The sequence below is a fragment of the Heloderma suspectum genome, chromosome 5 (genome assembly GCF_057233095.1).
Source record: "Heloderma suspectum isolate Gila_16-S chromosome 5, 16-S_ref, whole genome shotgun sequence".
Taxonomy (NCBI): Eukaryota; Metazoa; Chordata; class Lepidosauria; order Squamata; family Helodermatidae; genus Heloderma; species Heloderma suspectum.
In genome coordinates, this window is record NC_139462.1 from 62108287 (window position 1) to 62131642 (window position 23356).

Here is a 23356-nt window from a genome sequence, read left to right on the forward strand (position 1 = left end):
TTTTTAAAAAAGTTTCTGGATTTCTGGAAGAAATCCATGGCTTGGCTCACAAATGTACACTGAGTCGGGGGTGTTGCAGAAATCCAGCGAGCCCCCAAAGAGCTCACAGTGACAGACATCCCTAGTCATAACAGGCCTGGTGCCAGCATGCAGCATAGTTGGGCAAACATGAGGCCCTTGGAAGTCTCAGTGCAGCTGCTGCCAGCACCCATGTGATTTTTATTCTTTTCTTTTTAAAAATAGGGCCTGATGCTGAGAGGAGAAACAGCAAGGAATCTTAATTTCCCTAAGCCTCTAGGCCCCAGCCCCACCATAGCACCTCTCTGGGATACTACATCGGCCCCCAGAGCCATTGTGGGAGCAAGAGGATGGTGGCAGCTGCAGACACGCAGCCAGAGACTTCTGTTCTCAGCACTTGGTGTCACAGAGAAGAGCACCAGGGCAACTAGAGCTTTCATTGCCACGGCTCATCCCTGCTGCCCATCACCACTACTGTCTGTGTCCAGCAGAAGGGCAGTAAGGTAGTGCTTGGGTGGAGCCCACCAGGCGGCTCTTGTACGGGGGGTGGCTAGAAAGCACCTTACCCTGGGCCTCCTCAAACCTGTCATGCCAAATCATTTATATACTGGTTTTCTTTACAAGAAGGCTTTCATATACTCTTCCGTATCTTATTGCCATTTGACATCTTGCCACAAAAACTACCATGATGCTCATAATGTAGATGTTTCTGCCTCCCAACAGGTGGATACCTGAGCTTCCACTTTACTAGTATCAGCCTTTTTGCTACTTGTGTAAGTCTGTAGAACCATACCCACCCTCAGCCCGGCCTGCCTTGACACATGGTTACCTAGGAGCCTTGGATGTGTAATTTAGAGAGCAATCATATGCATGCTTAGACAGAAAAAAGTCCTACAACTCCCAGCATTCCTCAGCCAGCCTGGCTGGCTGGGGAGTGCTGGGAATTGCAGGATTTTTTTTTCTATCTAAACATGCATAGGATTGTGCCCTTAGAATATGATGCTGTTTGTATAACTGGAGGTCTAAATTTACAACTATCCCAATTCCTGTGTGAATTCCTTCCCCAAATGATAAGAGCCAGGATCCAAAGAAAGAATATTTGTAGGCAGGGAAGAACTATGCTCACAACTACAGCTTTGCTTTCATTTGTTTCTACAGGTCACAGCATTTAGTTTTAAAAATAGTTTGCTGCTTAGTAATTGTCAAAAACAGCAAGCAAGCCACCAGCTCTGTATTTGTATGTGTTCTCACCCCCATACAGCAATGCCTCTTCTTCAGATTCCAGAACAAACAACCCATGGTCGAATCTAGAATTTGCCCTGCCATATTTTCAATGGGAGATAGTGTCAGGTTCTAGCAGCACCTTAGACATCCTGGCAGGCATCTAATAATATTTTTGTTGGCTAGATAAAACTGCAAATGGTGATCACATCCTGCCTTCTTTAATGTTAGAGCAGGCAGGGCTTCGAGAGAGAGAGAGAGAAAGAGAGATTTTAGTAGCCACAAGGCATTCTAAAATGCCTATAGCTAGGCTACTCTTTGATGCAGAGAAGGCCTTTGACAGGGTCTTAGACTATCTGTTAGAGAAATTTGAATCTGAGACATATTTTATTGTATGGATTAAATTACTGTATGATCACCACATTTTTTAAAGTAATCACAAAACATTTCAACTGCCAGGTGCTTTTCACCTGCATGGTCTGCTACTTCCCACCTTATTCGTTGATTTAACTATAGTGTTAATGACCATAGTCATACAGACTATGAATGGCATGCAAAGATTTAAATTGTTCAAATTGGCAGCAGTAGCAAAGTACTTGTCTATACAGAGGGCGTATATCTTCTAGATAGATAGTATCATGACCAGAAAGTTCAATTCCAGTCCTTTTCAATTTGTTAGCCAGTTTTGAAAATATTTTTGGAAGTATGACAAATTGCTCCAAAACAGAACAGGTCATTTACAAAACTGGAACTTCATCAGAACATATAAAATACTATGTACATGACCTTGTGCTTTCTGCATAAGTGTAATGGTGATAATAAATGCTACAACTGAACAAACAAACAACTCAAAGTATCCTATAAAAGTTTAACTGTCACAGTGGCACATTCTCGTGTCCTGCTAAACCATAGTCAAGTGTGATGTTCATGAGCCACATTGAGCCTCTGGCTTGTGTGCTCTCCACTTTCCTCTCTTCCTCATGCATGGTTGAGAGGATTTCAGAAGCTTTAACATGTGCTTTTAGGGTGCTTCGAGACAGAAGGCTCCTACTAATGCCATTCAGAAGGCATTGTGCAGTGATTCCATCTTTTCCTTCTTAATAGATTTCCTGCATTAAACGAAAAAGCGAAAGAAGCAGTGGAAAACATAGGAAGGTTACGACTGGAGAGATGTTGTCACCTGCATCCCCCATAAAATTCCATGGAAGAGGCAAGGACGATGGCACCATAAAAGTCTTGTCTGGAAGCAAAGTTAGTTAACCACAGTTTGCTGTGTTGTCCAGACCCGAAATTGTGGTTATGTCTAACTATAGATAGTTTCAATAAGATAGCTTCAGAAATTGGCTTATTTGAAATTAACCATTGTTAGTGCTAACCACAGTCTGTCACACCACACCACAAACCACAATTAACCAAAAAAGCTTCCCAACTCCTCCCAACTGCATAGGAGATGTGGGAAAGTGTGCAAGCCCAAGGCTCACTGCAGCTTGTTCCTGCTTGTGCATATTGCACTAAACTATCGTTAGTGTGATGTGTGAATATGGCCAACAACAGGCAATCTTTATCCGACAATGACCAAATTGCAATTGGGTTTGAGTAGGTGGAAAAGCAATCCAATGAGTCTGATGGATAAAGTAAATGTTACACATAAACATTCTTCCCAGAATATTATGAGCTGAGGAAATTCAAATCAATATCCCTTTTCACACTATTTTTTATCCCTTTTCACAGTATTTTTCTAGGTTCAATGCCTTGTTGCCCATAAAATACTATATTAATGTGCACTGCCATTTTCTGCAACAGATGAAAATAATTATCACAGGGTTTTTTTTCCTAACTGGCAAATCCAACTCCAATTCCAAGTAACATTAATTTGTGCTAAGTTAAATGCATTTAATTAGTTGTGACTGATCTATTTCATTTTAAGATTTGATCATTTCAAGATGTGAGCTTTTCCCACTTGATGTATCAGTACATGACTAAGGCTTTTTATTGCAATTATTTAAACCTTATTGTTACTAAAGACACAATGTTCCATACCTGGTACTGTTGTCCTTCCATGAACAGCAGTCTCATTACACAGGAGATCTTTTGAGTTGGAAGTGAATGGTGATTGTCTAAATGTATCTTCAGAAAAAAAAGGGCTAAGGGAAAAATGATTAATTTTCTTTTAAGAAGACAATACACTAATTAGAAAAATAATAGTAGCAAAGCACAATTAAATATGTTTGGTGCTTCTGATTAGAATTTCATTGCTCAGAGGTGCACAGTCTAGAAAAGATAAATTGCTTTAGAAACTAGAGGGTTGGATCCAGATTTAGACACATGCAACTGGAAGGTTGAAGCAGGTTTCCCCACCAACACCACCACCTCATAGCAGCCCCTCCAGCCCTCCCTACCCCCACTCCCCATGCTACATAGAGAGTTGGGGGTGATGCAGGGAGGCTGGGACAGGCTGTGGTGCAGGGAGAAGAGGGGAATCCCTGAAGACTGAGTGGAGGCATCTTCTATGAGTGGATCCCTTCTGGCCACAGAAAGCAGATCCTGAATCCAGCCCTACAGTCAATGCTGATTTCTATGGCACTCTTTGGATCACATTTTCAATCATTTTGCAAAATGACTTTAGATCATCACTAGAGAATTCTGTACTATGCTTCAAGTTATGCATCATCCATATCCATGCATCAGTCTATGTACCAAAACCGAAAAACTCAAGACTTTTGTAAAGATACTTTGGGAAAAGAGATAAAAAGTTGGATCCAAGTGGGTCTTACTCTAAGTAAGATCAAGTCTGGATCTGACCCATAATTAATAAAAACCCAATGCTACAATAACATGGTTTTTTTTGGCACAGCCTCCACATTTTCCCAGCTATCACTTTTGAATAAACACCACCTTCCTAAGGGGTTGGTTTAGAAAAGCATTATTAGCAGAGACATTTTAAGGAGACATGTGTGATCCTGAAGTCTAGTGACATTTGTGCAAAGGAATTTCAGGGCATGGCACAGTATATCAGGTTTTATGGAGTGCCACACTGCAAAGAGCTCAGGCTTCAGACACATGTGCCAGCAGCAGGTCCAAGCCAAGTTAATTCAGTTGGTGTGGATACACTAAAGGTCAGCATGAAGACTGACCCATCCTGTCTGAATCTTTTTCTATATGGAGGACAATGTTTCTCCCTCCCTTCCAACCTCAGTGAGAGGTTGATATATCTCAGGAAAACATATTTATCACTTGGGAACCTTTTGAAGCTAAGTGTTCTTGTAACAGTTCTTTCCCTCCTCTTTGACTGAGCCAACACATTCTCTTTGTTTTTCAAAGAAACCATTTAGGTGGTGACAGGAAGGACTGGGAGCTCTAGTGCTACTCTCTGAGAAGCTTGTGTCCTTTTTTAAAATGCAGCTTATTAGACAAAAAAGCTTCAGTTCATGGTCAAGCCAACAGGTAAAACCTGGCACCTGCATGATGAAGGCTTTGTGTGGGTATGTTGCACGCCAACTGCACCTTGAATGATAAGCTAAAATAATGGGAATATTACTTGGGAATGATTTCACAATGGAATTTGAACACACATTGTCCAGAAACAATGGATTCATAAAACCCCATTGGATTAAAAACAATGGATTAATAAAAACCCTACTGTACAACCACTCTATGGGGTGTTCAACAGATGGATTTGCTTTCATGATGTGGATCTATCTGAATGCTATTTTTTGAGGATCAGAGAGAATTCTAACTCCCCAAGTCACATTGACTGGAGATTAAGATCCTATAGTTTTCTGTTATTATGCAGCATAGAATAAACGTGAGCATGTTACGCTCAGATTTGACAGAATAAATCTGAGCATGTTGCGCCATGATATAATGTGCCTTTGCTGCTTCTGCTGTTTTCACACTTTAATCTCAATTATGTGAGTTAATTCATAGAGATAGCTGCTTGCCTATAAGTAGAAAAAGGACTGTGTCTTAATTTGGTACCAGACTCACTTGTGTTAGAACTGCTGAAGACCTTCCTGACTCCAGAAAAGGAGTCCTCCTGTACCACTGCCCTTTTGGCAACTGGAAGGCGCCCTCCCTCTATTCTGCCTTCTGGAGAACTTTCCTAGTCATCGATGTTATCATAGTTAATGATATTAATGACAGATGTTAATGACAGAGGACACAACTTGAAGTTCAACTTGTAGTAGCATCTGACTCATAGACTAGACTTCCCAAGCATACCCTGGAAGACTACAGTTCTGCCTTGTTCAATTAAACATGCTTACGGGTGCAACCCTATGCATGTTAAGACAGAAAAAAAGTCCTACAACTCCCAGCAGTCCCCAGCCAGCCATACTGGCTGGGGAGTTCTGGGAGTTGTAGGACCATTATTTGTCTAAAGATGCATAGGGATGTGCCCTAAGGGACCTAAGAAGCAGATACAGTGACACAGGCCACAGCTTTCTCCTTTTCCAGCTTTTGCTGGTGTAAGATGGGGGTGGACAACTTCCCCTTGTCCAGAGGCCAATTTCCACTGGAACCCCCACTCTCCCCAAAATTTCAACATCACCAAATGTGCTGCTGAAATTCGCCACTGAATTTCCTTCAAAGCAAGGTTCGGCAGGATCACCTGCCTTGTTTTAATGCAAAAGTGCTCTCCCTGGACACTTCTGGGTGCACAGTTTTGCTTCAGAACAAGGCATGCACTCCTCATGCATCATGTTTTAAAGGAAAATTGGTGTTTTTTCCGTGCTGTCATGCTCCCAAATTTCAGTGGCAAATTTGACGGTATGGAGGCAGCAGGGACTGTCAAATCAGCCGGGGTGTGTGCATGTGCCGCATGGGCCATGTGTTCTCCACCCCTGGTCTAGGGGGATCACCAGTGAACCAAAGTGAGCCCTCAAGGAGAGGCTTGAGACCAGAAAAATTACCACACCCCAGAACACCAACTTCCAGTATCTCCAAAAACCAGCCATGGTAAAGAATCAAAGCGAGCAAGAATGAAGGGTTTAGACGACACGTTCGCTTAAATGTGTACCATGAAGCTGTGTGTCTTCTTTCCTTAATTAATCACAGATGCATGGGGGCACAGTAGTTATAAGAACCACCCTGTGGAGAGAGGGGAAGCTTATCCCTTTCCAGCTGCGATCTGAATGAAAGTCCACACACAGCACATACACACACAGCTAGGAGCCCTAGGGAAAAAAGTTCCCATTGGCATCAATGGAAACTTTTTTCTGAGGCTCCTAGGTGCGCAGTGACGGGGGAGGGAATTTTGTTGAGATTGCAGGTGGAGTGGAAAGAGATAAAGCTCTCCTCCACACATAGGGTGGTCCGAATAACAATCCCCTCTCCCACACCTGTAATTAATTAAGGAAAAAGCAGAGATATCACTACATGCTATGCATTAAGCATAATGCTTAGTTTGGCCCTAAACAGAGTGAGGATTCATGTGCCGACTGTGACTCTCTGTTACAGCATCAGATTCATATCCACTGTGACTACTCTGTTACAGAGTATGATCTATTTTTTTCTTGTTGCATTGTATTCCTATAATTTAGAAGCACATTATGAATGTATCAGTGCCAGTCCTACTGATCTATTTCCTTAGCTTGCCTAATACAATGAGCTTACTGACTGAATTTTTAAACATAGTTCAAACTGAAATATATCAACTGATCACACAAACATAGTGGGCATGATCCAACTGATGTCAGGCAATTTTAAGTCCCACTGATTTGAATGGAAAAAATTTAAGTATGAACTCTTGAGATCAATGAGATTTAAAAGTGCTTAACTTTGACTGAATTATGCCATACATGAGTTTTCATTGACAGATGGTAGCATTTTAAAGTCCAAAAGAAAATTCATAGTACACCAGTACTAAGTATCTATAACACTCTCTCATTTTATAGTGTGCTTTATCATGCTCTACTATGCACTACAATGGATAGATATACTTACCTAGTTGTAGCTGTGATGGTGTTATCTTTAGAGTGATTGTGCTCTTTGCTCACTTTTTCTGCAGAAAAACAAATTATTATTTTTTTTAAAACAAGACCAAGAAGACTTCCTACTCTAAAAGTTTTAGTTTGGCCATTTTCAATTAGGAAAACCTTATCTGAATGGATTTATCAACATCATCCAAACGTTACCTTCAACCTTTCATTTAAATTATAAAACATATATCAGTGTTTGTCTCATTGAAATATTCCCCACTGAAAATTCTATTCTATTCTATTCTATTCTATTCTATTCTATTCTATTCTATTCTATTCTCAGTGCATTTTTTACTTGAATGGCAATCTCTAGTTGCTGCCCTTTGATATTATGGATTTGCTTATATGCTTTAGCAAGTTTGGAAATTGGGGACAAGGTATCTTGGTGTTAGAACAAATGAATTCTAAGGGTGAAATCCAACATCACATGAGCAGAAGTCTGCAGAACGGGGGAGGGATGATTTCTCCCTCCCCACTGCAGCCTCACATGCCCCCGAAAATCTGCTTTGGAGGGTTCCCCAACCCTCTAAAGCAGATTTTGAGGGCACATAAAGGACTGCAGGGTAGAGGGGGAGGTCTCCCTTTTCTTGTTTCGCTGATGGAACTGAAGCAGTCAATCAGAGTGAGAGGTTAATTGGATACCATCCTAAGAATCTAGCTATACATTATTTAGAGCAATAGTAAGAAACATCACAAGAGGTCATCTGTGGCTCATAGCTCTCAGTGCAGGTAAGACCCCTATGTCCCACTTGAACTGATGCATAGCAGCAGAGGTGGGGAAAGGAGAAATGCAAGCTATACATGCTTTATTTTTCTTGCTTCTAGGTAATCTATGAAAGTGCATTTACTCAGAAAATTTACTACCCTCTTGGGAAAGTGTTAGGGGTTGTATCCAATATTAATCTCATTTAAGTCCCATTCATTTCAATGGGTGTGCTCTAAGTAAGACTACAACTGGATGCAACCCTACAAAAGGAGCTCTCCTCTGTTTTATCCTTAAGAGAGCAATCCTATGCAGATAGACCGCTGCCTCTGAACTCAGAGGCGACCCCCTATCCAATGCCTGGGAGGAGGAGCGCAGAGGGGACTGTCTCCTCCGTGTACCAGCTGCCCTTCATTCACGGCTAGATGGCTGATTTCAGCTGTCTAGCCACAGAACATCGAAGCGCAGGGTGGGGAGGCCCAACAACACACAGGAAGTGTCGTACCAGCACCTACGACCTCCCCTCCCCACCCCTGGGAATGCCCTCTTTCCTCCGCTCCACGCTGCTCTTACATCCCGCTGCCTATGAGGCAGGGGAAGGGATGGGGAGGCAGTTCTTCAGGAACCGACCAATCCTATAGCTGTCTAGCCACTGTCTAGCGGCCATAGGACTGCGCCCCAAGTGTGTCTAGCAGACACACATAAAGGGTTTCAGGATGTTTCTAGAACACACATTTTAGCTCGCCACATCCAGTTCAAATGTTGTACCCCTGCTGTGACTTAAAACTTCCTTGCTCAAAACTTTGAGGTAATAAGGGAAAGAGTTTCTATGGCCATGCGTATTTTCTTCCATTGAGGACCACAGGATCAACATGACAGGAAGGGCCACAGTGTATGCTGCTAAATCTTTAAAAAAAGGAACAGTGTGAACATAGGAAGCAGCCTTACTGTGTGTCAGACATTGGTCCGTCTAGCCCAGTATTGTTGACACTGACTGGCAGCAGCTCTCCCGTGTTTCAGACAGGAATTTTTCCAGCCTTACCCGGAGATGCCGGGAATCGAACCTGGGACCTTCTGTATGCAAAGCATGTGCTCCACCACTGAATTATGGCCCCTCCCCAGTGTGGCATGGATGAACCAGCACCACACAGACACTGGCACTACATTTGTGTTGACCTCTAGTGCAGATCCAAATTAAACTTACAATCTGGACTAGCCGTGCACAAACCCCACTTACCAGTACGCTCCGGGGTCCGCTGTGGGGTGGGGGAGGCGATCCGTCCCTCCCAGAATCCACCCTGGCTGGTTCCGCTTGGCGGCGAGTCTGTGGAGCCGCCGTCTGGGGCCGTCCACAGCCGCACTTCCGTCCGCTGCCGGGCTGCAGCCGCAAATGGCGTTCGGCGTAGGGGATACCATTTGCATCCCTGCTCTTTGCTGTGATAGGCTATGTAAATATTTACGTAGCCAGTCACGGCAAAGGGCAGGGACGCAAATGGTGTCCCCTACGCCGAATGCCAATTACAGCTGCAGACGGCTGCGGAATGAAGAGGATGGACCCAGACCGGCCGGCGCCAGGTAGGGTCTGTCCCGACCTTAGTTCGCAGGGTGGCAGCGGGGGAGCAGTCCGTTCCGCCAAGGACTCGGGGGGGGGGGATTCTAAAGAATCCGGCCTCACTGGAGTCCGTGGCAGATTTCTCCGCCATCCCTAACCTGGACACAACAGAGTTACTCCTAAGACAGTTAACAGCATTGCATCCAGGGTCTCCAATTAATCTCTAACGTGCAACAGTATTTTTGACTTTTTGCTGCTATAATACTAACAAAGTTACTTTTCTATACTTTTCGTATTTATTCAGAAATGTCTCACTGGGTTTACAGGACTTACACTGCTAGCCTATACATGACTACTCAGTAGTAAGCTCCATTGAGTTCAATGGGACTCACTCACTCCAAGTAAGCATGCATAGGATTGCAGTCATAATGCCCTTGTAAGGGTGCTTAGGACTGCAGCCTCAGTTCAACACACACACAGCCAGAATGTTACAAAACCAGAAAAATGTACTGGAAGCTTCTTTATTTACCTGACAATTGAAAAAGTAGCTCTGAAGCCATCTTTACTGATATATCTTGACTGAAGAGGTTTCTCTCAGGGAGCACTCGGCCTTCTGGTATCTTTTGTACGTGTTCAGTTATCTCTTGCCTAAGTAAAGTGCTATAACTGATGTTTTGGCTGGGTGAAACTGAGGCTTGGGAATCATGAATATCCACTTCCATTGGTTCTTCTTTAATCTTTATCATCTGGGATTCCTTGTAACTTTCCGCTGCAAATAGTTAATTGCAAAAAACAAAACTTAAGAGGATTGCTTAATGGCTCAACTATTTAAAATAATTAATTTAACATTTAAAAGTAATGTATACTAGTCTTACATATTGTTATTCAAGAATAATAGTACCATGCAATAATATCAGCAATACATATTTTTGCAAAGCATATGAATAGAAGAATGACTAAAGTCAAGGAACTGTAACACTTCAGTATTTTTCTTCTTTTTGTACTGGAAGATTTTTTTAAAGTCACCCACAAATATCAACTGTAAAAAAGTTTTGAGAACAGGTATACTTGTAGCCTCTGAATGAAGAAATGTTTTCTTCTCTCTCACACACACACATACATACTGTATAAGAAACTCAATAGATCTGTCTTATTTGTCATGAAACTCTGTAAAGTGCTATGTAGATTGGTGGCACCACACAAATAATAAAAGGAAACATAAATCAATTATGAAAGACTCTGCTCTTATTTATTAATTAATTAATTTAAATAAAGTCTTATCTCCCTCACTCTTGTTCAATAAACAGGAGTACATTAAAAAAAATTAATAGCTATTCTGCAAAATTCTTCTTGACTGCCATCAGGTTTTGTTCCCCTCTTCGCTGCTATGCTTTCCCTCTGTATTTTAAAGCCTTGTTCTCTTTCATTCAAGAAAAGGACACAAAAGACTAAAAGAACAGCTTTCTCACTCCTGCTGCAGTTCTTGGAATAGTCTCTACTGCTGAAAAATGCTTCGGTATTGAGTGCAGGTGAAGTGACCATTTCCTTTTGAAGTATTAGCTCTCCTTCACTTCAAAGAGATGTCAAAGGTTGCACTTCAAGGAAACTTGACCGTGACACTCTCTCTCACACACACACGTGCACAAACACACACACAAATTTGTAAGGCAGGTGGTCCGCTCTAAAAGGCAACTTTGCTTTTGGAAACTGAACTAGGATCTGGCTCAAGATTCCCATGGATGCTGTCAATTAAAAACAATCAACATCTAAAGGAGCTGAGGAGGATGGGAAACATAAAGAGGAAGCAAGGGAGAAGCGCTTGGAGCTCCTGTAGCCTTCCAAATAAGCTTAACAGCTTCTTCTGGGCAGTCATTTATTCATGATATATAGCTTACTGCAGCCTTCCCAAACCTTGTGCCCTCCAGATACCCTGGACTGCAACTTCCATCAGCCTCAACCAATGTGGCAAATGGTCAGGGGAGTTGATGTCCAAAACATCTGGAGGGCAGCAGGCTGGGGGAGACTGGCTTATTGATAGAAAAAGTCATAAAGCGCCCATCCCAATCCTGGTGCCCTTCAAATGTTTAGGACATCAATTCCCATCAGCCCAAGCCAGCATGGCCAATGTTCAGGAATGTTTGGAGTTGTAGTCCAAAACATCTGGAGAGCACCAGGTTGGGAAAGGCTGCCATAAAGGGTAGTAAGTGCTTTGGGACAGTATGCTGGTGATTTGGGATGGTAGCAAATGATGCATATGTATCTGTACCACAGTGTTTATTTTGCATCAGTGTCTAAACTGAAAAGCTCTGTTGTTCTAGGCACAGTGCAAACAGAATGTCACTGAAAGGGGAGAGGTGGCATGGGTCTCAAGCTTGTGTCTGATTATCTCCACAGAAGGATTCCAGACCCTTGGGTCTACTGCTGATAATGACTCTCATTAGCGTCTGAGTATATAGGTGAGCTTTGTCAATTTTAGCCTCTATGACAGGTTCTGAAGGGCAAACAGCTCTGTAGACAGCTCAGCCCTATCCTATTACAGAGTATATTGCTCAGCAGGAAAATTCTAATGTGGGTCTGCTAACCACAAAGAAATCAGTATGTATATATCTGTATTATTCCTTACTGATGGCATTATTATCAACTGGGTGGAGGAGATTATACTTAAACCAATGAAATCAATGAAACTTAACTTAATGATTTTCAATAAAACTTACACAGCACAATCCTAAACATGTTTACTTTGAAGTGTCCCACTGGGGCTTGTTGTTGTTGTTGTTATTCAATTACATTTCTATGCCACCCCATAGCTGAAGCTCTCTGGGTGGTTTACAAAGATTAAAAACCATTAAAAATATGTTATACAAAGTGTAATACCATTTACATAAAAACATATAAATAGGCAGCACACACATGGACACCATATATCTAAAATAATTTTAAACAATCAAACATAAGACAAATCTAGGACCTGATTTAAAACTCATCATATGCTGCCAAATGCCTGGGAAAAGAGAAAGATCTTAGCCTGACACCAAAAAGATAGCAATGTTGGTGCCAGGCTGGCCTCGTTGGGGAGATCATTCCATAAGTGGGGGGCCACCATCGAGAAGGCCCTCTCCCTTGTTGCTGCCTTCTGAGCCTCCCTTGGAAGAGGCACCTGGAGGAGGGCCTTAGATGCTGGAGTGTACAAGTAGGTTCAGGTAGGGAGAGGTGCTCCATCAGGTATTGCAGTCCTGAGACGTGTAAGGCTTTATAGGTTAAAACCAGCACTTTGAATAGGGCTTAGAAACATACAGGCAGACAGTGCAAGCGGACCAGAATTGGTCTTATATGTTTGGACCCTCTTGGTCCTGTTATCAATCTGGCCACCAAGTTTTGCACAAGCTGCAGCCTCTGAACCATCTTTAAAGGCAGCCCCATGTAGAGCACATTGCAGTAATCTACGCTGGAGGTTACCAGAGCATAGACAACTGAAGCCAGGTTATCCCTGTCCAGATAGGGGCGTAGCTGGGCCACCAACAGAAATTGGTGGAAAGCACTCCATGCCACTGAGGCCCCCTGAGTCTCAAGTGACAAAGATGGCTTCAGATACTACGAACCTGCTCCTTCAGGGAGAGTGCAACCCCATCCAGAACAGGTTGAGCACCCTCCATCTGGCCAGAAGAACCACCCACTAACAGCATCTTGGTCTTGTCTGGATTGAGTATCAGTTTATTAGCCCTCATCCAATCCATTGTGGCAGCCAGGCACTGATCTAGCACATCCACAGCCTCACCTGATGAAGATGAAAAGGAGAAGCAGAGATGCATGTCATCAGCATACTGATGACAATGCATTCCAAAACTTCGGATGACCACATTCAACCATTTCATGTAGATGTTAAATAGCATGGGGGACAAAACCGACCCCTGCGGAACCCCATACTGGAGAATCCACAGTGTCGAGCAGTGTTCTCCAAGCACCACCTTCTGGAGCTGACCCTCCAAGTAGGAGCAAAACCAGTGCAATGCAGTACTTCCCACTCCCAACTCAGACAGTCTTCCCAGAAGGATACTGTGGTCGATGGTATCGAAAGCTGCTGAGAGATCAAGGAGAATCAACAAGATCACACTCCCCTTGTCTCTCTCCTGACATAGGTCATCATACAGGGCAACCAAGGTTGTTTTTGTGCCAAAACCTAGCCTGAACCCAGACTGAAATGGATTCAGATAATTGGTCTCATCCAAGATGTCTGGACCTAGTTTGCAATCACCCGCTCAATGATTTTGCCCAGGAATGGAACATTTGCCACCAGCCTAAAATTATTAAGATTTTCTGGGTATTCACAGGTAACTGTGGATAGAATTCTATCCTGACTTTCACAGTTTATAAATTGTTTTAACTGCATTTTGAACTATCTAAAAGCACAATTAAAACTACACCCACTAAAAGCAGCAAACACCTTATACAGACTCATATATCCAGAAGAAGAAAACATTATTAAGCTGGCCTGTATTTCTTTAGATGGGCATTCTTCATCATTTTATTTTCAGAGCCAGAGAAAATGAGTTACAACATTGAGGCGCTGTTCACACAACATGCTAATCCACACTCAGTGGTTGAGTGTGGGTTGTTTTGAACCATGGGTTGTTTGTTGAACTGTGGATTAGCGTGTGGTCTGAACGCAGCACTTCTTCCACAGGGTAGGTTATTGTGTTGTCCGAACACAGCCAGGGTGGCTTGTTAACCATGCAGCATGGCTTGTCAACCATCCTGAACAACCTGATAACAAACCATAGGTTGTCAAGGTGGCTTGTTTGAGAAAATAAGCCACACTGCATGGTTAACAAGCCACCCTACCTGTATTCAGACAACATGGTAAGCTGCGGTTCAACAAACAGCCTACGGTTCAAAACCCCCCACACTTAACCACTGAATGTGTGTTAGCATGTTGTGTGAACAGTCCCTCAATTGGAGATACCATTTAGAAGAGTCATATTGTCATCACTCAAGCGGTACATATTAAGGGCTGATTCATACAGGCATGTACAAAATTGGATGAATCTCAGCAAAATGTGTAAATAAGTCTACAGTGAAAGGTATTGTTTGTGTTGACCTCAAGTGATACAAAGGTCCTACCTATTGTGATTCATCTGCAAGGGCTGATTCACACATGTATGTGATACTTACAGTCCACAAGCTATAAGAACTTAAGAAGAGCCCTGCTAGATCAGATCAAAGGCTTATCTAGTCCAGCATTCTGTTTGGACAGTAGCCAACCAGACGCCTTGGGAAACCCACAAGCAGGACTTGAGTACAACAGCACCCTCCCATTCATGTTCCCAGGAACTGGCATTCAGAGCTGCCCCTGATACTGGAGGTAATATGTAGTCATCATGATTATCCATTAATAGCTTTATCCTCCATGAATTTGTCTAATCCCTTTTTAAAGCTGTCCAAATTGGAGGCCATTGTTACATCTTGTGGTAGCGAATTCTATAGTTTAACTGTGTGGTGTGTGAAGAAGTACTTCCTTTTATCTGTCCTGAATCTCCCACTTTTTAACTTACTTGGATGACCCCGGGTTCTAATATTATGAGAGAACTATCCACTTTCTCGATACTATGCACATTTCTATCATGTTCTTCTTTTTTGCTAAACAACCCCGAATTGGACTGCAACTTCCATCATCCCTCACCACTGGCTACGCTGGCTAGGGCTGATGGGAGTTGCAGCCCACCAACATCTGGAGGACCACCCATTCCTCACCCATTCTATGGAAATGCATGTATCTAATGCATGTATCTAATCTTAAGGTCAAAAGAGATGGCAGTCACTGTTCCCAATATCCAATGTTGATGAGAACTCAAACATGATTTCAGCCTGCAGAATGCTTTAACTGCCAGAGGATGGATGGTGAAGAAATGGCATTTACCAGTTGCTTAGGAATTTCTCTCCTCTAATTTGGATTTTATCCATTTGTTCTTAGATTTTCTTGCTGTAGTTTTTAAGTCACCTACTACTTACACTTGGTACAATAACTTCAAGACCAGCCTATGTATGCTCAGTAGAAGATACAGCGTCGTATGCCATCGATTGCTCTCATTACTGACAGGATAATTTATGCTATGTCATGATGCCCCCTGATCATTCTACAAAGTTGTGGAACAACACTGGTGATGGGGCAAATTCGCCTGTAGAAATTTAAATGCTGGTAGCAGCAGTTTGAGGAGGAGGAGGAACTGACTGTCATAACATTTTTAGAAATGGTGGGAAAATAATAATCAGCTTGGGGAGTCACTTGCACTTTCTTATGTCAAAAGCAGTTGACAGATGAAATAGCTCCTTCATTTGTTTTACTGTTGCTGTGTGCTATGAAGTTGTCCATCCCATGTTACCAACGCTTTACGATGTTGTGACCTGGTTTCAAGGCTGACTGGCAGAGGTCAAATGTGAATGGAGCAGTCTGCTGTCCTTCCCTCGCTTGAAAACAGGTGATAGGCTGTGAGGCAGCCAATTAATCTCACTGCCTTCAAACAGTAGAGACAGACAAGTTTTGTGTCATCGGCGGCCCAAGAGACCACCTTCTATCCTCCTTCTGGAGAGACATGAAGTAGGCAGAAAACAAAATAGGAAAGGGGGAGGCATAGATTATTTGTTCAGACTGAAAGTGTATCATAGGACACAACTAGCTTTGGTTTTCTAAACAGTGAAGGAGAACTCATTTGCTTTTACCAGCAAGACCTATCAGGTCAGTTAGGTGGTACTCACACACGCAAGCATTTTTCAGGAGTTCTAGCCCTCATTTTAGCCCTCATGTTCTGGAACTGCCACGTACAGTGTTCTAAATCACGCTGAGAGCCTCCAAGTGTGTCCCTGCTCTCCCTTCCAGTAAATTTTGGAATTTACTGGAAAAATCTGCAGAAATTTTTACTGCAGATGGTGCAGTAAATTTTGAAGTACAGGAACTCATCATGATAACCTCAGAGCCAGATTCCCAAAACACACACACACACAGACTGTTTTTCTGTTATTTATATTCAAAGGCAGTAACACTGATTATTTATTTATTGCATTTATATCCCGCCTTTTTTCCCTCTTGCAAGGAACCCAAGGTGGCTTACATTATCCTCCTCCTCTCCATTTTATCCTCACAACAACAACCCTGTGAAGTAGGTTGGGCTGAGAGTCTGTGACTGGCCCAAGGTCACCCAGTGAGCTTCTATGGCCGAGTAGGGAATAGAACCTGGATCTCCCAGTTCCCAGTCCAACACTCTTGCCACTACACCACACTGGCTCTCTTTTAATGTAGATTAAAAACAGCATCACAGAACATAGACATCCAAAACAAACAAACAAACCACTAATAAAATTTCACAATTAAGTTTACAGTGTGTGACTGCAGTCCTATGGATAATTACCTGGGTGATGTCATTGATCCTGCTCTGAAAAATACCCAGAGCGCTCCTACTACATCACTGTGCTTCTAATTGCACATGGGGCTTGGATGCCTGAGCAGGGCTAAAATTGCCGTGTTTTCAGTCACAATTTTGGCAGCTGGAGAGGGAAAGGTTTTTTTTGTTTTGTTTTGTTTTGTTTTCTTCCATTACCAAACAGCATGGGTGTGTGTAAGTCCTATTAAGTATACTTCAGTCAATGAAATCTAAGTCTGCATTCCACTGTTGGAGCTTTAATTTTATGTTTTAAATGAGCTCATCGAACACTCAGATGTGTGGAGCATCTGGGGAGGCTGTAATTTGGGGGGATAGTATATTAATTAGAGAAAATTGTAGTTAATAATATAAGTTCGCTAAGCTCGTGTTCCTGGATGTGGGAGATGGCTCTTATAAATGAATCCATGTTCAGTTGCTTCACACTCGATAATTTCCTACATAGATGTTACTTCCATGTAAGAAATACAAAGACAAACACAGACAGGAATGTCTACTTCATTGAATGTACACATGTGGTTGACCATAGCTTCCTAACACATTTACTGCATATGTGCACATAATAAAGGGATGCATGTGCACTCATAATATGTGATGATATACATACGGTCTATACATGGATTTTCTATACAGAAGGAATTAGCGGTGTATGAAACTCCTCTTCATCCTCTCTTTGCAATGATAAGGCACTTGTACAGTTTGGGAATCCTGTTGTTTTCTCTGTACGAACTTCAGTTCATCATCATTTCACCCCCGCCCCCCATGAAGCTGGTAACATACTAACGTACCACTTCCATTTTTATTGTTACCCATCTGCTTAATGTCAAGCTAAAGCATGCATTTTGCTACAAAAAAATGTGATTTTTAAGAGAGGGCCTTGTGATAAATGACACCACTTCCACCTAACACCACGTTCAAAAAGGACCTATCATAACCCTAATAATAGAAACAATAACCCTGTGGTGTGCAGCCTGATCCTATGTTTGTTTACTCAGAAACAAGCCCCACTGGGTTCAATGGGACTTGGGAAAGGAAAGGTTCCTCCTGTGCAAGCACCGGGTCATTACTGACCCCTAGAGGGATGCCGCTTACGCTGGCGTTTTCATGGCAGACTATAGCGGGGTGGTTTGCCATTGCTTTTCCCAGTCGTGACTTCCTCCTAAGTAAATTTGTATAGGATTGCAGCCCTATTCACATTAAAAAAATATATTTAAATTTCTAGTTTCCAGACTTGGGCATATATGTAGGGTAAAAGGGTGTGGGTGTGATTTACTGTATTTAGCATCTAAAACAACAGCTACTAGTAAAGAAAAACAAAAAGCAAAACCCAAACTGACTTTCTGTCCTTTGTTATGACAATCCTTGACTTTAAAGCACTGCACAAATACAAATAAAATCACCATATTTCCAAGCTGTTTGCTTTAGTTCAGACTTAAGCAGCCTTTTTATTTTTAGTTGTCTCCTCAAATTAGAAGTATTGCAATGCATTTTTTCCCTGTCACTTTTTATTTCCCTTTCTCCATGATTCTCTCTCAGCAACACTGAGAGGGTGAAGGGTAAACCTCCCAAATGTTGCGCATTAAGAATGAACTTGGCTCCTCAGAGGTATGCACTGGGTATCTTTATCTCTGAAAATCTCAGATAACAGAGAGAACAAATGTGTTCCTCAGATGTCTGACCTCTAGAGTTCCGGCACTGGGCTCCAAATTTAGGTGCAAGAGTCAAGATGACCTTCGCTGCTCAGCCTTTCTTTCAAAACATTCTTTCTATTTCTGTTTCTGTTCCATGAACAGTTTAATCCTCTGCTCCTCTAATACTGCTGGCTAGCACACATGGATATGACCAAGAGAGAAGGAAACCTGTAATAGCACTGCACGTTCCTTTTCTTGTGCCCGGCCAAGATTTTTACACCCCGAACCACTTCCATACATCTCAAGCCTGATTTACATATGCAGCAGAATGAGGTGGGAATGAGGATGGTCGAATCCCAAGGTGGCAAAGAGGACTGTGTACCACTTTAGGCTGCAGGTGGGGATGCCATTTGTGAAGCGGTACAGTCCACTTTGCCACCTCAAGGCTCTACCATCATGCTGCATTTTAGGCCACACCTAATCTCTTAAATCCAGTGCTGGCTCCAGGTTTTTGAGGGCCCTCGGGTAAGACACCCTCCATGAGTCTACTTTGTCACGTCCATTGTTACCACCTGCTCTTGCTCCTCATCCTCTCTCTCATCACTGCTACCACTTGCTTGCTTCAAAGGCAGAGAGCAAGTGAGCAAGTAGACAGTGGCAGCTACTGCTCCTCCTTTTCACCACCACTGTTGGTCTGGGCCTGAGCAAAAGGTAGGTGAACAAGCAGCTTCCAATGATGGAGAGCAAATCCCGGGAGTCCTTGTCAGTGGGTCCAAGTGGGCCCATGGCAGGTGCTCAGTGATGCCAGCCCTGCTTCCACCTCTGTTTTACCAACTTGTTAAGTGCCAGTTTTAGTCAGAAAAACAGATTTGTCTCATTCTTTCTTCAGGCATGAATGAAGATACCCTCTTGATTTCAAACTTTATAATAACGTAGATGAGCAAAGCGCTTCTTAGTTTGACAGGCTGTGCCTAGGAGTGGGCAGGGGAGTGGGAGAGAAAGACAGGAAACTGGGAATAATACATATTTGGAGAGGGGAGGTGGCATGAGCCCAGGAAGCCTGACAGCATTGACTCTGGCCCAGTCATCACTCCCCTTTCTCAGCAGTGGCAGCAGCTTTGCCTCTCACAAGAGAGGGCTGCTGCAACCTCAAAGTAAGGGAGGTAAGGTGAAGCCTGGGCCAGATGAGTCTTCAGTCTTTGTGGGCATGAGCCGCCAAACCAAGCTAGAGTTAGGGCTAAAACAGACATTACTTTAAGGTCTTTTCTACATGAGGCATTTATTGTGCACTCATCATTCCCTACTCACAGTTGTTTACAGGTATCGTGACCCTCCAGTTTCACTTCTGTATCTAACCAGGACTTTTGGCAAGTTTTTTTGGAGCACGGAAGATGTGGTATTTAACTGTGAAAGTGAAAGAAATCACTTTATTCACTTGAGTATTTGAGCTATTCCACTATACCACAGTGCCACCTTGAGGTTATATAGCGGAAAAGCAAGAAAGGAAACGCTCCTCCTGTAGTGCTTGGATCTCGAATGTAGATACAGCAGATTAACAGTCGATTAACAGCCTCGCATATAAAAGCTCTAAATCTGTATCTAGCAGCTATCTTCTTTTCTTTTCATTTTTACTCTAGTGTAGATACAGAGCCCCTGATCAGATTGGGACTTTGGCATGGGGGGTAGGGGGTCTTTAAGATCTGGAATGGGGCCCTTGCACCTACTCTAGAGTAAAAATAAAAACCCTGTAGCTGCTAGACGGGGTTTTAAAGTTATGACTGTTTCCGCCCTTAGTGAGCACTAGTGGTACCATAGTGCGTAAGATTCCAAACATTAAATTTCTTACCTATAAAATCTCCACCTTGAAAATATTTATTTGGTAATTTACAGTATCCTGTAGATCTCAGTAGTGTACAACATTCCATGCACATATAACTGTAGGTACATATTTCCCAGGCCATGTTCCCCTGCTGTCTCCAGTCAGCTTCTAATTCTGTGATGGAAGGCTAATAGTAAAATGGAACTTCATATTATCCTAGCTCTCACGTATGCTTTACAGCAAGGTTAAGCAACCTGGTGCCCTCCAGATGTTTTGGACTACAACTCCATAAGTCTCAGCCAGCATGGCCAATGGTTAAGAACTAAGGGAGATGTCGTCCAAAACATCCGGAGGGCAACTACCCCACCTTACAGTCTCATCCATAGGAATAGCTGAGAATGGCTTGGATCCTAAGATACCTTTATCTTAAGGATGTTCAGGAAAGGAAAGTTTCCCATCCCTTCCTCTCCCATATAGTGTCCTATGTCCCCCTCCCGCAACACCTCTCTGGAGGGGTGGGAGAACTTAGTAAATTATGTGGGATGGAGTTCAGGGGCCTGTTGGGGGAGGATGGAGTCGCCCCAAATCAGGTTTGGTTCCTGAGATACATCAGTTAATTAATTAGCTGTTTTGAGTGCCATTTTTTGGTAGAAAGGTGGGGTACAAATCAAATAAATAAATACATACATACATTTCTAATTCATCCAATAACCAGTGTTCTCTGGGTAGATTACAAACAGTTAAAACACTAAAATGCCATCATGCCATAAAAACAGTTAAAAATATAAAATACAATACAAATATTTAAAAGAATAAAATACAACACAATGCAAAACAACAAACAGCAGAGAAAGGAAGTGCTTAAGGAAGTTCAGGGAAGGAGAGTTTCCTATACCCTCCTCCACCCAGCAGCCCCCCCACCGGCACATCCCACATTGTTCTGGAGATCCCCCTGATCCTCTGGAGAGGCTTTCTGCAGGATGCAGGTGGGAGTAAAGGATGGGAGACTTTCCTTCCATGAACTTCCTTAAGCTAACATATCTTGAGATCCATTATGTGTATCATTACCAAATAATACCTATTTTATGCTTATACTATGTGTAATTTTCACATGAGTTGGTTTGGGTATTATAAAAACATTCAATACTACCACTCAGTAGAGATTCCCATGACGTTTTCATAAAAGAAAGGTACATAAACAGTTACAATGCAGGTAAAACAATTGGAACAATGATAAAACAAAGTCTAAAAAGGCAGAAAGATCTTAGAAACAGATAAAAACAATCAGAAGGGCTAAAATTAAGTCTTAACAGCCTAGGGAAATGTAAGGTTCTTTGCCTGTTGCTGAAAGGACAAGAAAATAGGCACCAGGCAGACCTCACTGGGGAGAACACTCCAGAATTAGGGCACCATCACTGAGAAGGCCCTACTTCATTCAGATGGTGGGGACCAGGGGCATCGTTAGAGATGGGCCCACCTAGGCATGGTTGCTGGACCTTTTTTGAGCTGTGCCCTGGATCTTTTGAGGTGTCCTAATTGCCATTTTTTTTTTACATTTTCCCATTGACTTGCATTGGAAAACAAAAACGGCCATAGCTTTTTTAGTTTGTATGATAAATACATGAATTTTGGAGGCTTGGAAGCCCCCATGGAGCTGATTGAATGCCAAATTTCAGGCAGTTAGGTCCTGTGGCATTTGTGCTAGTCACAGGTAAAATTTGCTATTTTCAAGGAACTCTTGTCAAAGTTAAGAGCTATAATTTTTTTGTGATTCCATGTACGTGCATGGAATTTGGGGACCTGGCAGCCCCCATAGAGCTGACTGAGCCTGCCAAATTTCAGACAGTTAGGCCTAGTGGCTTTTGTGCTAGCCACAGGTAAAATTTGCTTTTTCCAAGAAAATCTGTCAAAAGTAAAGAGCTATAATTTCTTTGTGCTTCCACATAAATTCATGGAATTTGGGGACCTAGCAGGCCCTATGGAGCTGACTGAACCTACCAAATTTCAGACAGTTGGTCCAGTGCCTTTTGTGCTAGCCATGCGTAAAGTTTCCTTTTCTCAAAGTCTAAAACAAAAGTAAAAACTGTCAAGTCACCCAGGGGATTAGAGATCCTAATCAGAAGGTGTTTAAGGCGACCATTATGAGGTCACTATCCCTAATCTCTGCTGTAGGTTTTTGTTTTGTTTTGAGGGGCAAAAACCGTCTCTCCCTCTACTTTTCTTTTCTGTTCTTAGATGCCCACTGTTGGGAGCTTGCCTGCAATGAAATGTTGAAGAGTGAGAAGGAAGGGAAGAAAGAGCTCCATGTGAAATAGTGGTGTTTCACACAGCACCTGATTTTACTGCCCCAAAGTAGAACCTTTGGCTTCTGCAGAAGTTTAGTAGCTTCAGTACAGCAAAGGATCCAATCAGCCTCCACAAACTTCTTTCTCCCCTCCACTTTAATTTCTCCTAAATAGCTGTAGGACTCAAATTATTCCAAAAGGAGGGTTAGGACTATGTGGCATCATGATCAAGGAACTGCTAAGGCTTTTAAACAGGTTCTACAGTTTTAAAAAAGCTAGAAAAAGCCCTCCACCACCTCACCTCATAAAGGTACTTTAATTACGTGCAATCCTTGCAAACCCTGCACAGCCTCCTGAATTCCTCTGAAGTACGACCAATCTGAAAGGAGCCACCTGGCTTAGGGAATTCTCTCTACCCTCCCCCCGGCATTTCCAATCACCATTCTTTTCTTCTTCCTTCCCCTATCCTGTTCTTTCTTTCTTTCTCTTCTTTATTCCACCCAGAGCATATCTTGGGGAATTCTTAAAGAGAATTCTCTTCGGCAGGCAAGAGAAGTTCTAAACGGTATTTGACTTTACACAAACAGACAAGAGGGCTGGTTTTTCTCCTCCTCACTCAAGTCTTTGAGAAGAGTGGGTTCACGTGGTTGCAGAGAAACAAATCTGGGGCTGTTTTGTCTGTCAGTTGCCATTATCCAGCCATAGGAAGGGCTGTCGCT

General features: G+C 42.6%; 1 protein-coding gene across 10 annotated transcripts in view; it reads right to left on the reverse strand.

The window, feature by feature from the left end:
* The window catches only part of ZNF827 (zinc finger protein 827), a 163376-nt gene that overhangs the window by 50774 nt on the left and 89246 nt on the right, over nt 1–23356 (reverse strand). For all 10 annotated transcript variants that reach the window (XR_014792095.1, XR_014792094.1, XM_084856187.1 and 7 more), the window contains exons 6-8: nt 10002–10241; nt 7183–7240; nt 3280–3383 (exon numbers count right to left, since the gene is read on the reverse strand). Coding sequence is in view for 8 of the 10 variants with exons in the window: in XM_084856187.1 (XP_084712313.1) it covers nt 3280–3383; nt 7183–7240; nt 10002–10241 (402 nt within the window). In the remaining 2 variants the exon portion in view is untranslated. The remainder of the gene's footprint in view (nt 1–3279; nt 3384–7182; nt 7241–10001; nt 10242–23356) is intronic.